The 22,298-nt window shown below is 39.0% G+C and overlaps 1 protein-coding gene across 5 annotated transcripts in view; it reads left to right on the forward strand.

Moving 5' to 3' along the window:
• PAK3 (p21 (RAC1) activated kinase 3) overlaps positions 1–22,005 on the forward strand; it is a 316,820-nt gene extending 294,815 nt beyond the window's left edge. For all 5 annotated transcript variants that reach the window (XM_037821668.1, XM_037821667.1, XM_037821666.1 and 2 more), the window contains 2 exons: positions 16,323–16,460; positions 19,841–22,005. In XM_037821668.1, coding sequence (XP_037677596.1) covers positions 16,323–16,460; positions 19,841–19,930 — 228 coding nt within the window. In that variant the 3' untranslated portion in view covers positions 19,931–22,005. The remainder of the gene's footprint in view (positions 1–16,322; positions 16,461–19,840) is intronic.
• Positions 22,006–22,298: the final 293 nt, after the last annotated feature.

The following is a 22,298-nucleotide window of genomic DNA, read 5'->3' on the forward strand; positions in this document are numbered from 1 at the left end:
TTCCCAGTGACATCCAATTGAAGTCCCTTTTGGACCCTGTGGAACCTTTTTTTATATGTGTAGTTTTCCAAATCTTTATCCTAGAATTGAATGCTATACATCTATGAAACTGTATCAAATATTGGATCATTGGAAATCAGTGATTGGTATCGTTAAGGGACATCTCAATGTTAAAAACAGTATGTAGCATAGTATATGAACCACAGATCCTACACCAGTGGTTTTCAGCCTTGGTTGCAGATTGGAATTACCTGGAAAGCTTTCAGAACTAAGGAGGCAAGATTCCCACCCCTAGGGAAAAATGGTAACCAGTATTAGGCCAAGTACAAAGCTCTGTGGATAGCCCTTTATAGAATACTGTCCAGACTAATAAACCACTTTTAATCAGTCCTCTCTGAGCATAGTTGTTCAACCAGAAAATAACTCACTATTATTCTGCCCATGTTTCTCTGTTTCATCTTAGAGAATATCATGAGTACCTCTGTCAAAGCCTTATTGAAATCTTGATGCACTCTATGGCATGCTTTGATTTACCAGTCCAATAGCACTATCAAAAAAGAAACGACATTAGGTTCAGCATATTCCTCCATGATATGCCTTTTTCTTTTTCAATTTTGCTTCTCCTGAAAATGGATTTTGAGTTCATTAAAATGTGCTAGCTGCTAAGTATCTAGCACACTAGCACATATTGTTGCATAATAAAGCCATCAGTCTGAATACTCATGATTAGGAGTGCATGGGCTGGGAGAAGGGGGAGCAGGAATCTAAATTCAGACCTGTTGTCTGCACTATGAGGCTTCCTACACCCCCCTGCACTTAAAGCACTACACAAATATTAGTTATTCTTTATTAGAGGACCAGGGAAATTCTGGTTAGCTTGTATGTCTAGAGAAGAGAGTTAAGCAGAATAAGAGAATCTCTAGCAACTAAAAAACAGCAACTAAGGGCCAAACTGCTTCTAGCTCCCTCCAACCACTGGAACCTGTGCTGTGGATTGGAATGTCTGGGTTTGGTGGCGCGTGCTCATTTGGAATTAAAGTCAGACATAAACTTACTGAGTGCCAGAGAAGCAAGCATACTTTGCTAGCACTCAGTCAATATTGTTTTGAATATATTTCAGGAAGAGCTGGGAGCATTCCCTTCTTTTTCCATAAGTCACTATGGAACAGCAAGGTTTATTGATGGTTTGTTGACACTCCTCCTACTTTGAGGGCAAACCTATGCCTAAAAGGAGGGGTAATCTGGGATAACTGCAACTAAAATAATTATATAACAGTAACAGTGTTTCTTTTTAATCAGAAAAAAAAAAAATTGCCTGTCAAGAGAGAGACAGCTCTTAAGAATCACAGGTTGTCGGGAATCCAGCAAAGGAAAATGGGGCTTAGCCATAAGAAAGCTGCAAGTCTCATTTAGATTGTAATTCAGAAACAGACAGCTCAGAAGACAGCCAAAGAAGAAACTGATTCCACAGCACTCTAGAAATCCAAGAGCCTCTAACCAGGTGAAGAGGAAGGATTTTAAAATGTGGCAACAAAGGACCCACTGATGACCAAAACTGATTCCCTTATCTCACTATTATCATTCCTTAGTGTTCTTAAAGCATGGCTAGGGAATAAACCAAGAATGCACATGACTATTGCCTTAATAGGTATCAGACCTAGGAATAATTAGTTAAGTCCCTCAAAATCAAAGTGCATTCTACTGAGACAAGTCATGGAGTGTGTTGATGTGCATTTTCTCACTGAAATGCCCACTCATGTTTTTTTTTTTAATCCTATGGCATTTGAAGTGTGTGTGTTTGCAATGAGAAGTGACTTTACCAAGAAAATCAAGCTTCTCTTGATAATTAAGATCTTTTCTGACCTTTGTTGTCATTTCGATTAGTCTCTTTTCTAACTTGGCTGCTACATTTTAGAAGACCCTTTGCATTCTGATAAAAGGATACTCTGATATGTTAGATAAGCCTCCCAGCAGGGGAAGTTAACTTGATTAGAGCAATCTCTCAGCTCTGTAGCTGGGAGAGCCAGAGTTCTGAAATTATCCCAAGAACCAGGCTGACCTTTTTGCTGTAGCTTGCTTTTTTAAAGAATGATCCCAGTGCTTAGATTCATCAGCACTTTTCACGTAGGTGTGGCCAATGAATGTGGCCAATGAACTAGACAGGAGCATTCTAGTGCCTCTACCAGATGCCAGTTGAAGGAGGAGTGAGTTCTATTTCCAGGTCAGCCAGTCAGGAGCTCCATGACGTGGTATAGGTTACTTGTCGCTGAGCCTTCATTTCCTTATGTCTTAAAATGAGTGGCATTTGACTAAATTGTTGTTTACCGGTGAGCTCCAAGAAGCCTTAGAGTTCCACGAAGTTCCTTGGGCTGTTGAAGTGCTAACGAGGAGGTCACATGGGCAGGGCTCTTGGTTCCACCAGAAAAATTCCGTTTCAATTTGTTTTCTATATTGTGTGTGGGTGTGTGTATACACACCCACACACACTTAGGAATACAGTAGAAAACCTCTTTAACTGGGTCCCTGCCCTTTGTTCCCCGGGTCCAAGCAGGTAGAGGATGATTAACCTCAAGAAGTTCCATTTTCTCTTTAATGTGGAAGAATATTAAGTGAAACAGTGGTGCATGCTCAATGTGCCTCATCTATTGAGGAACCCTTGTTTGCCTCTGCTAGGAGAGCTCCTAGTGGGAACAGTGAGAGGTGATATTGTGCAGTGGTTAGGAGCATAGACTGTGGATTCCCACTCCCTGGGCTCAAATATTGATTCCTCCATTATAAGTTGTATGATATTGGGCAAGTTAGTATACTTAATCCCACAGGCCTCAATTTCTTATTTGACCATTGGGGATCATAATATACACTAACTCAGGGGATTACTGTATGGATTACATGAGCTAATAGTAATCATTCAATAAATGTTAGCTATTAATACTTCCCATGAACATTATTTATAAACATACTGAGACACAAATGAGTAGTCCTCTTGGTCTTATAGTTGAGTCACATTGTGTATTAAATCAATTTTTGTGGGCTCGGCTGGGAGACTACCCACCATGTATAACATTATTTCTATAGCAAAATGTGATTTAAGTCTGAAATATTGAACTTACAAAGAAATTGTGTACCACACCCTCCTCTCTTTGTAAAGTGAGTCTTTATATTGGTGCTGGGGTCTCTCTTGGTTACTAACACATTACCATGTAAGTCCCCTGGTTTTTTTTCTAACATCTTAACCAAAACTTTATAAACATTTACAATTAACTGAAGTCACAAACTAAAGTTCTTTAATTAAATGGCTTGTCCTGTTGCAAAACTGCCTTAAAGAAAATTTATTAGGTACACATGGATTGCTTTGAGAACTCTGGTGAAATCGATAACTTTGTAAGATGACTGCTTTGATTTTTTTAACTGAGGAAATTACCAATAAGGTAAATTGAATTATTTATTCAACTTGGTAAAGTAGATTTCTCTTACTACTTAGGTAAATTTTGCCATACATTGGAGTTTACATGTTATTGTCAAGAGAGTTTTATTAAGAATTCTGGAAAATCAGAAAATTCTGGGTAATGTGTATATCACAATGAAGAAAGTCACCTTTTTTTTTTTTTTTTTAAACCCAAGGTTGTCTTTCTAACATTATAGTAAGGTCAGTAAGTCATGGGGCCTATATTGCCTCACCTCAGGCAGAAAGCAGACCTTGTTTAATGACGCAATAGAAGTTAATCAAGAGCACCTTCTCTGGTCAAGGATAAGCCTGAGAAGAGTGAGTTTCAAGTTCCAGAGAGCACTTGTTCTCTCCCCCTTTTCCTCTCTGGGTTTGCCTGCAGCAGATTTCCATATCGTGGCCCACCTTTTCCACTTTTCCCTCCCTTTGATGGCAGCCCTTTACAGACACTGCTCATGGAGCTCAATTCCTTTGTCCACACTGAGCAGTGGGCAGACAGAAGTTACCACATACCAGGTCTGCTCAACTGAAAAAAAATGTTTTTTCATTCTCTGTGTCTCTTTATATTTTTAAAAGATTACTTTAGGTTCTGAGTTTTAATATTTTGTATATTCAAGCGTGTTATATTCCCAGCTTATTTAAAACATATTGATGTATTTTGTCTCTCATTTCATTCGGCAATGTGAACATTTTATTGAGCACCTACTTTGAGCCAATTGCCACAGAATCAATATGACCATGACACAGTTCCTACCTTCTATGGATTCATAGTCCAGGAGGGAATACAGACCTGTAAACAAGTAACAAGTATTCAAAATACAATGTGGAAATAGACATATGAACAAAGGGCTATGTTTGCTCAAAGGAGGGAATGTCTAACTTTCTGCAGGGTGACCAACCATCCAGGTTTGCTTGGGACTGAGGTATGTGGGACTTTCAGTGCTAAAACCAGGAGATTCCCTAGAAAACCAGGATAGTTGGTCACCATATCTATCTGGAAGAGATGGAGAAAACTTTAAAGAGAAGATGCCATTGAACTAAAGTTTGAAAGGCAAGTAGATGTTTACCAGGCAGCTAAGGGAGATGAGAATAGCATTTTAGGCAGATATGAAAGAGGTTTTGTTTTTTTTCAGGGAATGATGAACAAATTGGTGTGAATAGTATATGAACTTTAGCCAGTGTATATGTGTGTGGAGTTAGGGAGAGAGGTTTGGGGTGAGAAGAGAACAGATGAGGGCAAGATGGCGGCATAGAGAAGAGTGGAAGCTAAGTAGTCCCCCTGGAACAATTACAAAAAACCAGAAACAACTAGTAAATAATCCAGAATAACTGCAGGGGGACAAACGAGACCATCCACTCATCATACACCAACCTGAATTGGGAGGAATGCCTGAGAACACAGCATAAAATCTGTAAGTAAAACCTGCGGAACCAAGTCGTGGGACCCCCTCCCCCATAGCCCGAGCTGCAAAGCCTCATGGTGCCAGAGAGAAGCTCTCTCCCAGCAAGCGAATATAGCTCAGCTGAGCTCCAACTGGGGTTTTAAGTAGCGAGTGTGAACTGCTCACTACAGGTACGCATCCCCAAAAAACAGACAGAGGCTTTGGGTAACGACTGACCTGGGAGAGCCGGAGGGTCGCCTTGGACTGGGTCTGAAGGGGACTATCTGTTTCTTTTTTGGCTCAGTGGAGAAAGCCCCAGTCATTTTCAGTTTCCAGGGCTGTGAAGCGGAGAAGGGTGGAGACAGCACAAGCAGAGAGCGAGACCATTTAAATGCTAATGACCTCCACCTGGGGGCTCTGTCTTCTCTAGGAGGAAAGGGGTGGGGCCCTTTCCATTCAGAACCAGACCCCAGAGCCTGGAGGAACACAGCCATACCTCCTCACACCAGTCAAGAATTATAGGCTAACAGGCATCACCTGCTGGGCAGAAAAGCACAGTGACCTGAGGCATCAAAGGGTGGAGCAATTTTCTAAGACACACCCTCAGGGAAACCAGATACTGAATATTTCTTCCCTCTGGGACCTGAGCCTGTTCTGGTCTGGGAAAACCTGATTTGGATAACCAAGGAAACCATGCCTAGACAACAGAAAATTACAACCTACACTAAGAAAAACAAAGTTATGGCCCAGTCAAAGGAACAAACGTACCCTTCAACTGAGTTACAGGAATTTAAACAACTAATGCTAAATCAAATCAAAAAGTTTAGAGAAGATATTGCAAAAGAGATAGAGGCTGTAAAGGAAGCACTGGGCATGTATACGGCAGAAATCAAAAGTTCAAAAAAACAACTAGTAGAATCTATGGAAATGAAGGGCACAACACAGGAGATGAAAGACACAGTGGAAACATACAACAGCAGATCTCAAGAGGCAGAAGAAAACACTCAGGAACTGGAGAACAAAATATCTGAAAGCCTACACGCAAAGGAGCAGAGGGAGAAAAGAATGAAAAAATATGAGCAACGTCTCCAGAAACTCAAGGATGAAACAAAGTACAATAATGTACGTATCATTGGTGTCCCAGAAGGAGAAGAGAAGGGAAAGGGGGCAGAAGCAATAATAGAGGAAATAATTAATGAAAATTTCCCATCTCTTATGAAAGACATAAAATTACAGATCCAAGAAGCGCAGCGTACTCCAAACAGAAGAGATATGAATAGGCCTACGCCAAGACACTTAATAATCAGATTATCAAATGTCAAAGACAAAGAGAGAATCCTGAAAGCAGCAAGAGAAAAGCAATCCATTACATACAAAGGAAGCTTAATAAGACTATGTGCGGATCTCTCAGCAGAAACCATGGAGGCAAGAAGGAAGTGGTGTGATATATTTAAGATACTGAAAGAGAAAAACCACCAACCAAGAATCCTATATCCAGCAAAGCTGTCCTTCAAATATGAGGGAGAGCTCAAAATATTTTCCGACAAACAGACAATGAGAGACTTTGTGAACAAGACACCTGCCCTACAGGAAATACTAAAGGGAGCACTACACGGTGATAGAAGACAGGAGTGTGTGGTTTGGAACACAATTTGGGGAGATGGTAGCACAACAATGTAAGTACACTGAACAAAGGTAACTATGAATACGGTTGAGAGAGGAAGGTGGGGAGCATGTAAGACACCACAAGAAAGGAGGAAAGGTAAAGACTGGGACTGTGTAACTTGGTGAAATCTAGAGTATTCAACAATGGTGATAAAATGTACAAATATGTTCTTTTACGAGGGAGAACAAGCAAATGTCAACCTTGCAAGGTGTTAAAAATGGGGAGGCACTGGGGGAGGGATGCAATCAGCATAAACTAGAGACTGTAACTAATAGAATCATTGTATTATGCTTCCTTTAATGTAGCAAAGGTGATATACCAAGGTGAATGCAGATAAGAGGGGGGGATAGGGGAGGCATGTTAGACACTTGACATTGGTGGTATTGTCTGATTCTTTATTCTACTTTGATTTAAGGTTATTTTTCCTTTTGCTGCTTCCTAGCTGTCTTTTGTTTCCTCTTTCTTTTGCCTCTCTACCATCTTTGACTCTCCCTCCTGCCTTGTGGAAGAAATGTAGATGCTCTTATATAGATAATGGTGAAGGTAGTGAACACATAAATGTATGACCATGCAGAAAACCATCGATTATTTACTTGGGATGGAATGTATGGTGAGTGAACATAACCATATTAAAAAAAAAATGGGTTGATGACAAAACCTCGAGGGTAATATACTGAGTGAAATAAGCCAGACACATAAGGACAATTATTGCAGGGTCTCACTGATAGGAACTAATTATAATATGTAAACTCATAGACATGAAATATAAGGTACCAAGATATAGGACGAGGCTTAAGAATGGGGAGTGGTTGCTTAGTATGAGCAGAATGTTCAATTAGGATGAACTTAAATGTTTGGAAATGAACAGGGGTGTTGGTAGCAAGATGTGAGAATAACTAACAGCACCGAATGGTGTGTGAATGAGGTGGAAAGGGGAAGCTCAGAGTCATATATGTCACCAGAAGGAAAGTTGGAGGTCAAAAGATGGGAATGTATAAAACTGAATCCTATGGTGGGCAATGTCCATGATCAACTGTACAAATACTAGAAATCACTTCATGAACCAGAACAAATGTATGACAATACAATTAGAAGTTAATAATAGAGGGGCATATAGGGAAGAACTATTTACCTGTTACAAACTATGTACTACAGTTAGTAGTATTTCAACATTTTTTCATAAACAGTAACAAATGTACTATATCAATACTACGAGTCAACAATTGAGGGGGGTTGGTTAGGGATACATCTTTCACTTTATTTCTTGTCTGGAGTAATGAAAAGTTTCTAAAAATTGAACAAAAATTAAGTGTGATGGATGCACAGCTGTGTGAGGGTACCCAGGGGCAAGTGATTGTACACTTTGGATCTTTGGATAATTGTATGGTATCTGAACAATCTCAATAAAAATGAAAAAAAAAAAAAAAGAACAGATGAGAGGTGGAAAGACAAGCAAGGGGCAAATCATGGAGGACCTTATATGTTTTTTTTAATTCATTTTTATTGAGATATATTCACATACCATACATACCATGCAGTCATAAAAAGCATACAGTTTTTCACAGTACCATTATATAGTTGTGTGTTCATCACCAAAATTAATTTTTGAACATTTTCATTCCCACACACACAAAAGTAATAAGAAAAAAAATTAAAGTGAAAAAGAACAATTAAAGTAAAAAGGAACACTGGGTGCCTTTTTTTTTTGCCCCCATTTTTCTGCTCATCCATCCATACACTGGACAAAGGGGAGTGTAGGACCTTATATGTTAAGGTATTACGGGATCTTTGTTATCTCCTATGAATTAGTGGCTTTCAGACTACTATAGTGAATCCCTTGGTTCAAATGAAACTTTGCTTGGAAACATAAATAAAAAGAAAAGAAGGCAAAATTTCTCTGATTGAAGCACATACGTATGGGGGCAGGGTCCTAGAATCTTTTTACCTATCTCCCTCCCCCTCCCCTTTTCCCTCTTAGCTCTTGAGGGGGATTTTTTGGAAACGCAGTTTGAAAATCACATCTGTGGACTATGGAGAGCCAGCAAAAAATTTAGGGCAGAGAAATGAATGACTTCATGAGATCTGTAATGAGATAGATTGGTAAGGAAGAAGGACTGGAGGAGTAAAAGACTTGAGTAAGGAAAACCAATTGGAAGGTTATTATAACAGTCTGAGAAAAGCCCTGCCTTAAGCAGAGACATGGAGATGGAGAAGTGGAAGGGTCTGAAAGAATTTTCTGAAGGTTGTGTTAACAAGACTTGGTAGACATATTATAGTAATCTGCATTAACAGACAGATTATATTATTATAGTAAGGGATAGGGAAAGGGGAAGGTTGCTGTGTAAGGGAAAAAGGAGAACTCAAGGATGATTCTGTGGTTTCTTACCTGAGTAATTTGATTGCTGGTAAAACCATTAATGGAGCTAGGAAATACATACATGAATCAGTTTTGGAGAAGAAGATGATTAGTAGATTTGGTAATAGTGAAACTTATTTTCTTTTCCATTCAAAAATTCAGTAATTGGACACACTTTCCTTCTGTAGGCAGTAGAAATCTCGTTTGGTTTTTTAGAACACTGGGGAAGAGCAACCAACTATATGGGAAATCTCTAGTATAATTTCTAATAGCTAGCTCATTTTCTTTCATGTTTCACTAAATCAGATAAAACCACAATGTGATCAGTCATGCCTAGATCTATTTTTCCTCAATCCTTCTTCATCTAAAACTTGACTTTGCTATTAAAACCCTTCTGGTGTGATAGTCTTATTGGTTAGACTTGTACTTGTCCCTCATTAGCAGAGAAGTGGGTAGCAATTTTCCTTTTACTAAAATAGTACCCAGCTTACACACAGGATGTGTTCCAAAAGTTCATTTTTAAGTTAATTATTTGGAGCTCAGAGTGCATTTTCCTATAGAAGTGGCATTCCACATGCCAGTTAGCTTCCCAGACCACTCCACAATGGCCCGTTTAGCCCATAATTATAACTGAAAGTGTGGATTTTTGCAATGGAAATTAGTTGGAAATAATGCTGTTGCAATTAAAACAAAAACAATAGTTTAAAAAGAAATGGCCTGGGTTTTTGTTTCCCTCAAAGGGTAGTGCTTAATGAAAAGCAGGTTTAATCCTAGGAAGACAAAGAAAAATAGATGAGGGTTTTCTTGTAAGTTGGATGCTACTAACCAGGACCCTCCACCCTCCCTCCCACCCCCTCCGCCAATAAAACCACGGCCAGACTTTTTGTAGAAATTCTGAAAGGGACATATGAACTCTTTGAAATGCTTCAGAGATTGGTAGCGATAGCTCCTTACTACTTCTGATTTTTCTTCAAATTACAGGGCTTTCTTTTCCCTTGATTAACTATATCACCAGCACTACTCAGGCTTAACAACTGTGATTAAGGTCATTTTTATTATTCATAAATGGAATAGAAAGAGGGGCATGAATATCCTGAGGTAATTGGGCAAGAATTGGAGAAGGGTGAGAAGGACTTGGTTAAAAAAAAGTTGGGTATGTAGTTGTAAGGAAGACAATTATATGGAGTAGAAAGTATTGAGCTAAGAATGTTGAAAAAATGAGAAAATGTAATTGTATGGCTTGCATACAGATCTAGGGAGAGTTAGAAAAGGAGAAAAGATGTGTGTTTGTTTAGGACTCAGTTTGGCTACAGAGCAGAAAAGAGCAAGCAAAGGATAGTGAGTTTTGGGGAAATTTGGCCAGCTGAAATAAAAGACTTTTAGGAGGAGGCAGCAAATATAATTTGCAGCAACCAATTTTCATTTAATAAAGAGAACAAAGATGAGTTTTTTGGGACAGGTGCTTCAAGCACTAATCATCCAAGAACTGAAAACACTCCATTTGAACTTAATTCATCTCCTGTGGTGGTGTACCATTTGATTAACACAATCAATGATTGCCTAAAAGAAGCCTGTCCATCTCTTCCACCACTTCTCATTTTAGTCAAGACTGGATTTACCACTGACTTGTATTTTGGCATGGAAATCCTAATAGCTTCCACATGCATTTGCTGTACATCATCTAAGGGGCTGAAAATTAGAAAGGAGAGTGGAGGAGAAAAGGATGGTGTTTACTGTGGGGGAGGGTGTGTTTGTATTTATATATGAGATTTTTTTTTTAATGCATTTTTAATTGTGATCTTTAACATATATACATAACTGTGATAACTTTCAAAATATGATTTAACAAGTAGTTAGAAAGCAAATTTCAAAGAATGTCATGGGTCACAGTTCCACAACTTCATCTATTTCCATAATTGTAAAATATAACATACATACAGAAAGGTGTTAACTTTCAATGTGCAGCTCAACAAGCGGTTATATAGGTAATTTCAAAAACCGTTATGGGTTACAGTTCCACAATGTCAGTTCTTTCCTTATTATGCACTTTAGGTTATCTATAGAAAGGTGAAGACTTTCAAAGCCCAATTTAAAGAGTAGCTATGGAGCAAATTTCAAAGGATGTTATAGGTTTCAGTTCCACCATGTCATTTACCTTCTTCCAGCTATTCCAACACCCCAGCATCTAAACAAATGTATATATTTATATAAAGTTTCCCTATTCATAGACCCTTGTTAAATCTTATCTTGTTTGTTGCTACCCCTTCCTCTGACTTAATCTCTTTCTCCATCTTCAGGGGTGTCTAGGGAGTGAGCACCCTAACTTGTTCATATTGAATGGGGGTGTTGACAGTATGGGGAAGGGGGCTGCATATGATTGTTGTTCTTTTTTTTTTTTTTTTTTTTTTTTCTCCATTTTTATTGAGATTGTTCAGATACCATACAATTATCCAAAGATCCAAAGTGTACAATCACTTGCCCCTGGGTACCCTCATACAGCTGTGCATCCATCACACTTAATTTTTGTTCAATTTTTAGAAACTTTTCATTACTCCAGATAAGAAATAAAGTGAAAGATGAAAAAAGAAAAAAAGAAAAGGAAACTCTAAACCTCCCCTATCCCTAACCAACCCCCCTCAATTGTTGACTCCTAGTATTGATATAGTACGTTTGTTACTGTTTATGAAAAAATGTTGAAATACTACTAACTGTAGTATATAGTTTGTAATAGGTATATAGTTCTTCCCTATATGCCCCTCTATTATTAACTTCTAATTGTATTGTCATACATTTGTTCTGGTTCATGAAGTGATTTCTAGTATTTGTACAGTTGATCATGGACATTGCCCACCATAGGATTCAGTTTTATACATTTCCATCTTTTGACCTCCAACTTTCCTTCTGGTGACATATATGACTCTGAGCTTCCCCTTTCCACCTCATTCACACACCATTCAGCGCTGTTAGTTATTCTCACATCTTGCTACCAACACCCCTGTTCATTTCCAAACATTTAAGTTCATCCTAATTGAACATTCTGCTCATACTAAGCAAGAGCATCTACATTTCTTCCACAAGGCAGGAGGGAGAGTCAAAGAAGGTAGAGAGGCAAAAGAAAGAGGAAACAAAAAAAATGACAGCTAGGAAGCAGCAAAAGGAAAAATAACCTTAAATCAAAGTAGAATAAAGAATCAGACAATACCACCAATGTCAAGTGTCTAACATGCCTCCCCTATCCCCCCCTCTTACCTGCATTCACCTTGGTATAACACCTTTGTTACATTAAACGAAGCATAATACAATGATTCTATTAGTTACAGTCTCTAGTTTATGCTGATTGCATCCCTCCCCCAGTGCCTCCCCATTTTTAACACCTTGCAAGGCTGACATTTGCTTGTTCTCCCTCATAAAAGAACGTATTTGTACATTTTATCACAATTGTTGAATATTCTAGATTTCACCAAGTTACACAGTCCCAGTCTTTATCTTTCCTCCTTTCTTGTGGTGTCTCACATGCTCCCCACCTTCCTCTCTCAACCGTATTCATAGTTACCTTTGTTCAGTGTACTTACATTGTTGTGCTACCATCTCCCAAAATTGTGTTCCAAACCACACACTCCTGTCTTCTATCACACTGTAGTGCTCCCTTTAGTATTTCCTGTAGGGCAGGTGTCTTGTTCACAAAGTCTCTCATTGTCTGTTTGTCAGAAAATATTTTGAGCTCTCCCTCATATTTGAAGGACAGCTTTGCTGGATACAGGATTCTTGGTTGGTGGTTTTTCTCTTTCAGTATCTTAAATATATCACACCACTTCCTTCTTGCCTCCATGGTTTCTGCTGAGAGATCCGCACATAGTCTTATTAAGCTTCCTTTGTATGTAATGGATTGCTTTTCTCTTGCTGCTTTCAGGATTCTCTCTTTGTCTTTGACATTTGATAATCTGATTATTAAGTGTCTTGGCGTAGGCCTATTCATATCTCTTCTGTTTGGAGTACGCTGCGCTTCTTGGATCTGTAATTTTATGTCTTTCATAAGAGATGGGAAATTTTCATTAATTATTTCCTCTATTATTGCTTCTGCCCCCTTTCCCTTCTCTTCTCCTTCTGGGACACCAATGATATGTACATTATTGTACTTTGTTTCATCCTTGAGTTTCCGGAGACGTTGCTCATATTTTTTCATTCTTTTCTCCATCTGCTCCTTTGCGTGTAGGCTTTCAGGTGTTTTGTTCTCCAGTTCCTGAGTGTTTTCTTCTGCCTCTTGAGATCTGCTGTTGTATGTTTCCATTGTGTCTTTCATCTCTTGTGTTGTGCCTTTCATTTCCATAGATTCTACTAGTAGGTTTTTTGAACTTTTGATTTCTGCCGTGTACATGCCCAGTGCTTCCTTTACAGCCTCTATCTCTTTTGCAATATCTTCTCTAAACTTTTTGAATTGATTTAGCATTAGTTGTTTAAATTCCTGTATCTCAGTTGAAGTGTATGTTTGTTCCTTTGACTGGGCCATAACTTTGTTTTTCTTAGTGTAGGTTGTAATTTTCTGTTGTCTAGGCATGGTTTCCTTGGTTATCCAAATTGGGTTTTCTCAGACCAGAACAGGCTCAGGTCCCAGAGGGAAGAAATATTCAGTATCTGGTTTCCCTGAGGGTGTGTCTTAGAAAATTGCTCCACCCTGTGATGCCTTGGGTCACTGTGCTTTTCTGCCCAGCAGGTGACGCCTGTTAGCCTATAATTCTTGACTGGTGTGAGGAGGTATGTCCGTGTTCCCCCAGGCTCTGGGGTCTGGTTCTGAATGGAAAGGGCCCCACCCCTTTCCTCCTAGAGAAGACAGACCCCTCAGGTGGAGGTCATCAGCATTTCAATGGCCTTGCTCTCTGCTTGTGGTGTCTCCACCCTTCCCAGAGTCACAGCCCTGGAAACTGAAAATGACTGGGGCTTTCTCCACTGAGCCAAAAAAGAAACAGATAGTCCCCTTCAGACCCAGTCCAAGGCAACCCTCCAGCTCTCCCAGGTCAGTCGTCACTCAAAGCCTCTGTCTGTTTTTTGGGGCTGCGTACTTGTAGTGAGCAGTTCACACTCGCTACTTAAAACCCCAGTTGGAGCTCAGCTGAGCTGTATTCGCTTGCTGGGAGAGAGCTTCTCTCTGGCACCACGCAGCTCCGCAGCTCGGGCTATGGGGGAGGGGGTCTCCCGACCTGGTTCTGCAGGTTTTACTTACAGATGTTATGCTGTGTTCTCGGGCATTCCTCCCAATTCAGGTTGGTGTATGATGAGTGGATGGTCTCGTTTGTCCCCCCTCAGTTATTCTGGATTATTTACTAGTTGTTTCTGGTTTTTTGTAGTTGTTCCAGGGGGACTACTTAGCTTCCAGTCCTCTCTATGCCGCCATCTTGCCTGACCTCTATATATGAGATTTTTAATGTACTAGGAAAAACACCCAAAAGTTTCATTGCACTCTATGGAAGCATATGGCCCTGTGATTCTTATCCATTGCTATGCAAGAGAATCCTCTTCTATGGAATTCTGTGACGTACTTATGAATTACCTAGGGAGATGGACCAAATGCAAACATTCTGATTTATTAGGTCTGGGGTGGGGTGTTAGTCCTCAGCCATTGGTTATCAATCATGGCTGCAAATTGGAATCACCCCGGTAGAGCTTAAAAAATACTGATGCCTGGGTTCCATTCCCAGAGATTTTTATATAATTGGTCTGGTGGTAAGACCTATATATTAAGAGTGGTAAAAGCTCCCCAGGTGATTCTAATGAACCTCTAGTATATCCCATTGCTTAATTACCTGGATGGATTAAACCAGTGGTTCTCAAAGTATGGTCCTGGAGGGAGCAGTTTCAGTATCAACATGGCACTTGTTAGAAATGCAAATTCTCAGACTCTGCCCCAGATTTACTGAATCAGAAACTATGGGGATGGGTCCAGGAATCTGTATTTTGACAAGCCCTCCAGATAATTTTGAGTGCATGCCACTGGATTTAAGTCCTTACCAGCCCTTTCTAAGGTTCGTCTGTGGAGGTTTTGCTGGCGAGAAGAGAGGTCCTCACTTGCTAATGAAAACTGGCCTGGGAAAGGACTTGGATGGAAATCACTTTAATTATAATATTAGAAATTGTGGTGGGGAAAGGGGAAGGGAATGATAATTTGTTGCAAAGCCCAGGCAAGTTTGGGAGGGAGCATGTCTTCATAGGAGTTACGGGGTTGGTCTCATAGGCAGGCATAGACCTGTGGCAGTACTTGCAGGCAAACTCTTACTTATATTTCCAGACCCTGCTAGAATGCGCACCTTCTCTGTGAAACATTTTCTGAACTCTAGCATAAATCGCTCCATCCTTGTATTTCCTTAGCACTTTCTACATTCCTCTATTAGCTCATATCTCACTGTATTGTAGTTATCTATAAGCCTCTCTCACTAAATTGTGTGCTCTTCAAAAGCAAGGACACTGACTTATTCATCTTAGATCTCTAGTGCCTAATAGAATGTCTGGTACTTATTAAATGCTCTAGAAACATTTGCTGGGAGGAGGGAGTAGATTTTTGGCTGTCAAGAGCCTTTGAAAAATACATTTACTTTTGTGAATTAATCATGATCCTGGGTCTGACACTGCCTTGAAGGCAAGGTCCTTGATTATGTCAGCACACCATGAGTTGATGTTTCTCAGTGATGACCTTATTCAGCAGAGTTCTCAGGGATGTATATACAACTGTAACTAACTTGTTATTGTACAGTAGGATATAAAATTTTTAGGTCCAGAGCTACTGATGTCAACTTTTCTCTTATTATAGGTAGACCTACATGGGAAATCTAATTATAATCAATAGGGAAACATGTGCCATTGGTCAGAAATACCTGAGTCTTGTCCACCTTCCCCAACACCAGGTTGCCTCACAGCCAGGCCCTGACATCCTCTGGTTCCTTGTGCTCCTCTAATTCTGTAATCTAGTCTGTTCATCCCTCATTTGGTCATAAATATTCTCCAAACAAGATACAAAACAGTCAATTCAGTAACCACTGAATAAATCATAATCACCTTTCCATTGCACCTTCCTGAGGTTTTACTCAGGTCACAGTGATTGAATGTGTGGGTGTTTCCCAATTCTTTAGAGTCACAGATTTACAGACAATCCATTGGTTTAATTTCCTAGGTGTTTAATCACACATTCATTTTATATATGGATTGTTTACTGGCTTAACTCTTAGAGACAACCTTATAATACTTTATAATACTTAGGTCCAAGTTTTGGGGGGATAGGGCACCTCCCCTATCACTCCAGGTACTGCCGAGAGCAATAATTTCTAAATGTTATAGAAACTTGGAAATAAGCCAGTGTCATTCTCTAAAATGGAAGTTTTAAGACCCAGAGAGTAAACCAGAAGAAACTGGATTTGTGCCTTCTGTGCCAACCCGTGATCCTAATATGTGTGTGCTGAATAGATTTTTCTAATTTTCTTTCTATAGGCATTATATCTGATAGCCACTAATGGAACCCCAGAGCTCCAGAATCCTGAGAGACTGTCAGCTGTATTCCGTGACTTTTTAAATCGTTGTCTTGAGATGGATGTGGATAGACGAGGCTCTGCCAAGGAGCTTTTGCAGGTGAAAATAAAACAGGATAGTAACAAAGAGAGAGTCATTATACTGAGATTTTTCCATGCGTGTGACAGTAAGAGAACTCCGTCAAGAGATGTCTAGTTAAAGTGAGGTTGTAGCCATTTGATTTTAGACCACAGGCACATAAGTATAGGCATGCATATAATACATGATTGATTGATATATTACCTTCCTTCTGAGAAGTTGGAAGTTTAATGTAGAAATCACCTTTGTTCTTCCTGGAATTTTATTTTGCAAGTTAAAAAACAATAATGTGAACCTCTGGTATGCTGTTTTGTTCTAAACTTTACTTGTGCCCCTGGATGTTGTGTGCAGGTACTCTTGGTTGGAGGTAATTCTCATAATTCTCTACATAACTATGCAATTATTTCCATGGCATTTGCTACTCTAATGTTTTACTGGTCAAAGCCCCTTTGCTTGTGATGCCCATTGGCAGGCACCTGCTTGCCTGGGTGAGTACTATCCAGTGGTGAGTGCCTCTATAACCATGTCTCCTTTTCATGGCTCAGAGGGATTATTATATATGATGGCAATTACTACCAAACACTTTACATACATGATCACATTTAATTCCTGCAACAGCTCAATAGCATAGGTGTTATTATCCCATGTACAGATGTGGAAATTGAAGCTCAGAGAAGTAATTAGCCCAAGACCACACAGCCCTTGTGTGGCAGAGCTAGGATTGTCTGACTTTTTACCATACAAACACACAAGCCAATTTAGAGAACAAGATGTATTTATATTGATAAAGCAACACATACCCAGGATTGCACACATAGCTTCACCACTGTGAACTATTCCTCAGGGACGTGTATCAAGATCTATAACATTCAAGTAGAGTGACTGTTTTTTCTGTGCCTTTGAACACATTGGTCAGTGAAACAAAAAGTGTAACATGTGATTATACCGAATGCTAACCAGAAATTCAGTCTGTACTAGGTTAAAAAACAAATCTGTTCCTGTTGCTTCTGAACTACCTCCAGAGACAAAGAACCACATCTAGGCAAACAAATATCCTAACCCAAACCAAATCATGCATGGGATAAACCAATTTGGAGGGACTGAGGAGACTATACAGCTCTTTTGTGCTACCTGTTAGTGTTTCACAGGCTGTCTTAGGGTCCTAGAATGTCAAATCTGGAATGGCCCTTTGAGATCCTCTAGTTTATCCAGACTCAAATTATAGATGAAAAAATCTTGAACTCGTAAGATTTCTGCATTCAGCTCTCCCACCACCCCACCATGTCTTCTTCCAAGAATGAGGGAAAATATAGATTTTCTTAAGGTAGCAATACAGTTAAATAGATAATTGAATCAATTATCTAGTTACTTCATACTTCTAACAATACTTTTATCTGAACCAATCAGATTAACTGACTCAAACCTATATTTTGACTCTAAAATTGAATAGTTTGCTGCATCACTTCATTTTGTACATGTAAGCAGTAACCTTTACATCAGCTTAAGCCCATACAACTCCATTCTCTAATTCTAGCTTATCATGGCCTATTTTCAAGGTTAGAAAGGAGGGAGATGCATGACTACCTCTGGGTGATTTCACAACACTATAAGACTTGAGGGAAGACACAGGCCTTGAATATTTGTGTTCCTTTCTGTAAGCCCTAAGACCATCCTCTGTCAAACAATTGATATTTGCTGAGCAACTTCTGTAACTGCAGTGGGTGATACAAAACTATGAAGGCATGATTCTTAATCTCAAGAAATTTACCATCTCCTTGGGTACATAAAAAGATAATTCAAGGCTATTTAGAAACTCATTTGATTCAAGTGACTGTTCTAAGCATAAATGCCATGGTTGATCAGAGAAATAGTGCTGTAGGCTCAGGTGATCAGAAACTGTCTGTGAACAGGAAGGATTTCTGCTTGGCCTTGAAGGATGGATCAGTTACAGATAGGTAGAGAAAAAGAGGGGAGGAAATTTTAAATGGAAGGCTATAGTGTGACCAAAGGCATGTAGGCGAGGTTTAAGGGAACCACAAATAGAAAGTCTAGCTGAAGTAATGAGTGCAAGCAGGAAGCTGTAGGAGATAAGACTGCAGAGGACCTTGGACACAAGGCTACAGAGTTGAGGCTATAGGCAGTGGGGAAACGCTGGAGATATCTGAGGCACAAACATGATGAAGCCTTTGGATGACAGATTTATCTGGTGGTATGCAAGAAGTATTAGCAACAGAAAAAAAGGGAGGCAGGCAGAACAAGGGGCAGTTATTGTTATAGTTTGGGATTGAGTTGATTAGGCCTGAAGTAGGAAAAGCAAGAGATAAATTTGAGAGTCTATGAAAAGAAAGTACTTGGTAGCTGATTTCATGTGGAACAGAAGGGAGAAGAGGACAAAAGTGACTTCAAAGTATCAAAGCAATGGTAACATTCAATAAAAGGAAAAGTGATAGATAATGATACAACAGTTAGCCTTTCTTTGCCTCTATGTAGTTTACAAGGAACTTTCACATACCTTTCCTTATTGAACCATTACAATAAGCAGAGGTGAAGATTTTACCTAGGTGCTCAGACTCCAAAGCACCTACAGCTTACATCACTCAAGTGTACCCTGTTTGGGAGACTTTAAGACAAGTTTTTAAATGTTGAATTTAAGGAAAAAGAAGGATATTCAAGAGTAAATATCCAGCAGGCAATTGGAGAAATAGGACTGGAGCTCAGGAAAGAGATCAAGTCACAATATAGATTTGGGAATCACCCCCATAAAGTTGATGATAGTTAAAACTGTGAAAGGAAATGAGATCTGTAAGGAAATAATCTAGGAAGAGAAAAGATGGGAGCCAAGTTCTGATATGTGGAAGGTGAGAGAAGGAAATGAAAAGAGTAAAGGAGATGGAGAGGGAACAGTCAGCCAGCATAGTAGAGAGCCAAGTCAGTGGAATGTCACAGGCCCCAAAGAGGAAGACGTTTCAAAGAAGGAAGAGATATTCACTTGTATTAAGTACTGCTGAGGGTCAAAAGAGAAATGGTGGAGGCACAGCGATTGGTCTTAGCTGTTAAGAAGTCATTGGTTTCAGGGTAAAGTTCTTTGGTGGTCAACCGAGAACACACTTTCTCAAACATAAGGGCGGCTCCGGATAAATTCATTAGTTTAAGAAAAGCAGAAGGTTAAGCTGTTGCAAACACAGTGAGATTTTGCAGGATCCCTACCCTGGGTTTCTAGCTGTGCCATTCAGCTTTCAGAGGATTTCATAACACTGAATGACAAAAGCTGGCGGTATTTTTAATTGATGATGTTTAATTGAATGTTCAATACATTTTAATAGAAAGAGCTGTTTGAAATGTAAAATAATATATTTGTTGGAGGAAAGAATTCCAGTAATTCCTCTTTTTTCTTTTTGCAGCATCCATTTTTAAAATTAGCCAAGCCTCTCTCCAGCCTGACTCCTCTGATTATTGCTGCTAAGGAAGCGATTAAGAACAGCAGCCGCTAGGACTGCAGGCCTTACCCCACACCATCTCCCTCATGAGTAAGACTGAAATAAAACTCTGCTACAGGAAAGATGGAAGAAAAGACAGTCAAATGGGGTGGGGGTTCTTTAACTTTCAAATGAAGAGCAACTTCTTATAAGCCTTTTTCCTACTCCCTCAGATTATGTAATTTATTTGTAAGCCTGAAGAGCAGCCCAAACAGGGCAGCAATGTCGAAGTGGCCATAAAGTGACCACTTCCACCGTGAAGCGAAAGAGCCAGTAGTGAATCCCCTCATTTTGTGCATTCACTTTGAAGAAAAAGGTTTCTCAAAGATGCACATTTCCTCTTCATAGTGTTGTGTTTGTTCTTAAATTAGAGAGTAGTCCCTCTTGCATTCGAACCTCTTTCAAAACTCCTTACCCAATGTGATGTTTTCATATACATTGTCATTAGATGTCCAGAAAAAGATGTCAAAACTGTTTTTTAAAAAAAGAAAGCAAAAAAGCAAAGGAAAAAAAATAAAAATACAAAAACAAAACAAAAAACTAAACAGAAAAAAAGCCCAGAGCAAGTTCTGTGTGAATATGTGGATGTCCATGCCCTAATAGAGTTACAATTTTTTATTCTTCCTCTATAGTGGTGGCTTGGTTTGTGTACCTATTTTTCTGCATTTGTATTGGAAAAAGTTTCTTTTAGGACATTTTCCAAAAGCAGAGAGGAATATGTGTGCTCAGGAAGGGCTTTTCAAAACTATATATCTAAATAAAGCTCAAATGATGAAATCCTGTCCCATTTTCATGATGATGCATAAGAGGTAGTTGATTTATCATTTATATAAGCCAGCTTGCTCATCTTCATGATGCCTGTGAAAGGACACACCGAAATAGTGGCACTCCTCTTGGGTAAGTCCAGGTCCTGAACCTTGGAAGTCCTGATAGGAGCAACCATATATAATGGGACTTTCTCTGAGAGCCAAAAGGGAAACAGGATTAAGTGTGTAATACTGACAGGCCTGTTGGACAGTAAGTGAACAAAGTGAAGGTACTGAATTTAACCATTTCTTGGGCTTATAAATATATGTACTGTAAAATAGGAACACCAGGGGAAATAAACCTATTAACTAACATTTCCCTATAATACAAATTACTCATTTTGACAATTTATAACATTTTAATAATAAAATACAAATCTGGAGTATACAGATATAGTAAGCATTCACTCTGTAAGAAATGGGAGGTCAGTGAAAACTACATCCCAATCAATATTTGGCTCTGAGCATTTGTTACCATTTTCCTATGTATCACCAATTTCTGTTTCAGGATGTGATATGTTCATACTTAGTCTCTTGGGCTTTTGAATTAAAAAAAAAAAAAACATGTTCATAAAAGTCTTGGAATTCTTTAGTGAAAATAATTTTGATTTGTAATCATATTTCCCAAGAAATATCAGTCCAACTTAATTCCTTTTGTGGCTTTGGGAAAATTCCAAATTTTGACCATTTCACAATGCACCTCTTTTTTAAAATATTCAACTGAATTTTCTGAAAATAGAAAAATAGCTGGAGGGTATCTGCATAAAAAAGGTTAAGCTTCTTTTTTGAGTGTATTGTCAATTTTATGAATTCTGTAAAGTTGTTTCTCTAAGCCTTTGAAAAGCTAGCAATATATGCTGAAGAAGGTGTCTTAACTTGTAGTGTATCGTGAACCTGAATAGAACCTATCTACATTCAGCAAGAGGGGGAAAGAAATCAGTGATATGAGCCTCTCTCCTTCTCTGCCAAGGTGTATTCATCTATCTAACCATCCACCCATCCATTTTTTTAAATAAAAGCACTTTCCTTAGAGAGTTTCTGCTAACCATATAATGCGTCTCTTTATGTTTAGTAGATGACACCACTGGTCAATTTCCTATTTTTCTATTTGTTTTCTTTGACTCTAAAATGTTTTAGGGACTTGATCCCCCAGAAAATATCCATGGTGGGAGAAAACAGCAAATATGAAAAGAAAAACAAATGGTACTATTAATTTGAAACATACTATGTTACACTTTGTGAAAAGGTCGCTGGGCCTGAAATACTTAATGCCATACTGATATGATGAGAGAAAAAGGCCTTAATTTTTATTTTTAAAATTGTTTTTTTTTTTATTTTTCATTCATAGTGCCAGGGAATTCAATGAAATGCATAGGATGCAAATAGAATTCAGTACATTGATGACTGTGTCTTGACAGTGGAGGAAGCCCAAAACCTGGTTGGGAAGTCCTAGTTTGTTAATTAGCATCCTTTATATGCCCTGAAGGCCTTTTGCTTTTGTTTTTCTTCTGGAGACCCTGGAGCAGAGATCCTTCAGATCACTGTAGGCAGAGAAATTGCTGCTCTTTTATGCTTTC

Source organism: Choloepus didactylus, chromosome X (assembly GCF_015220235.1).
Source record: "Choloepus didactylus isolate mChoDid1 chromosome X, mChoDid1.pri, whole genome shotgun sequence".
In the NCBI taxonomy this organism is placed as follows: domain Eukaryota; kingdom Metazoa; phylum Chordata; class Mammalia; order Pilosa; family Megalonychidae; genus Choloepus; species Choloepus didactylus.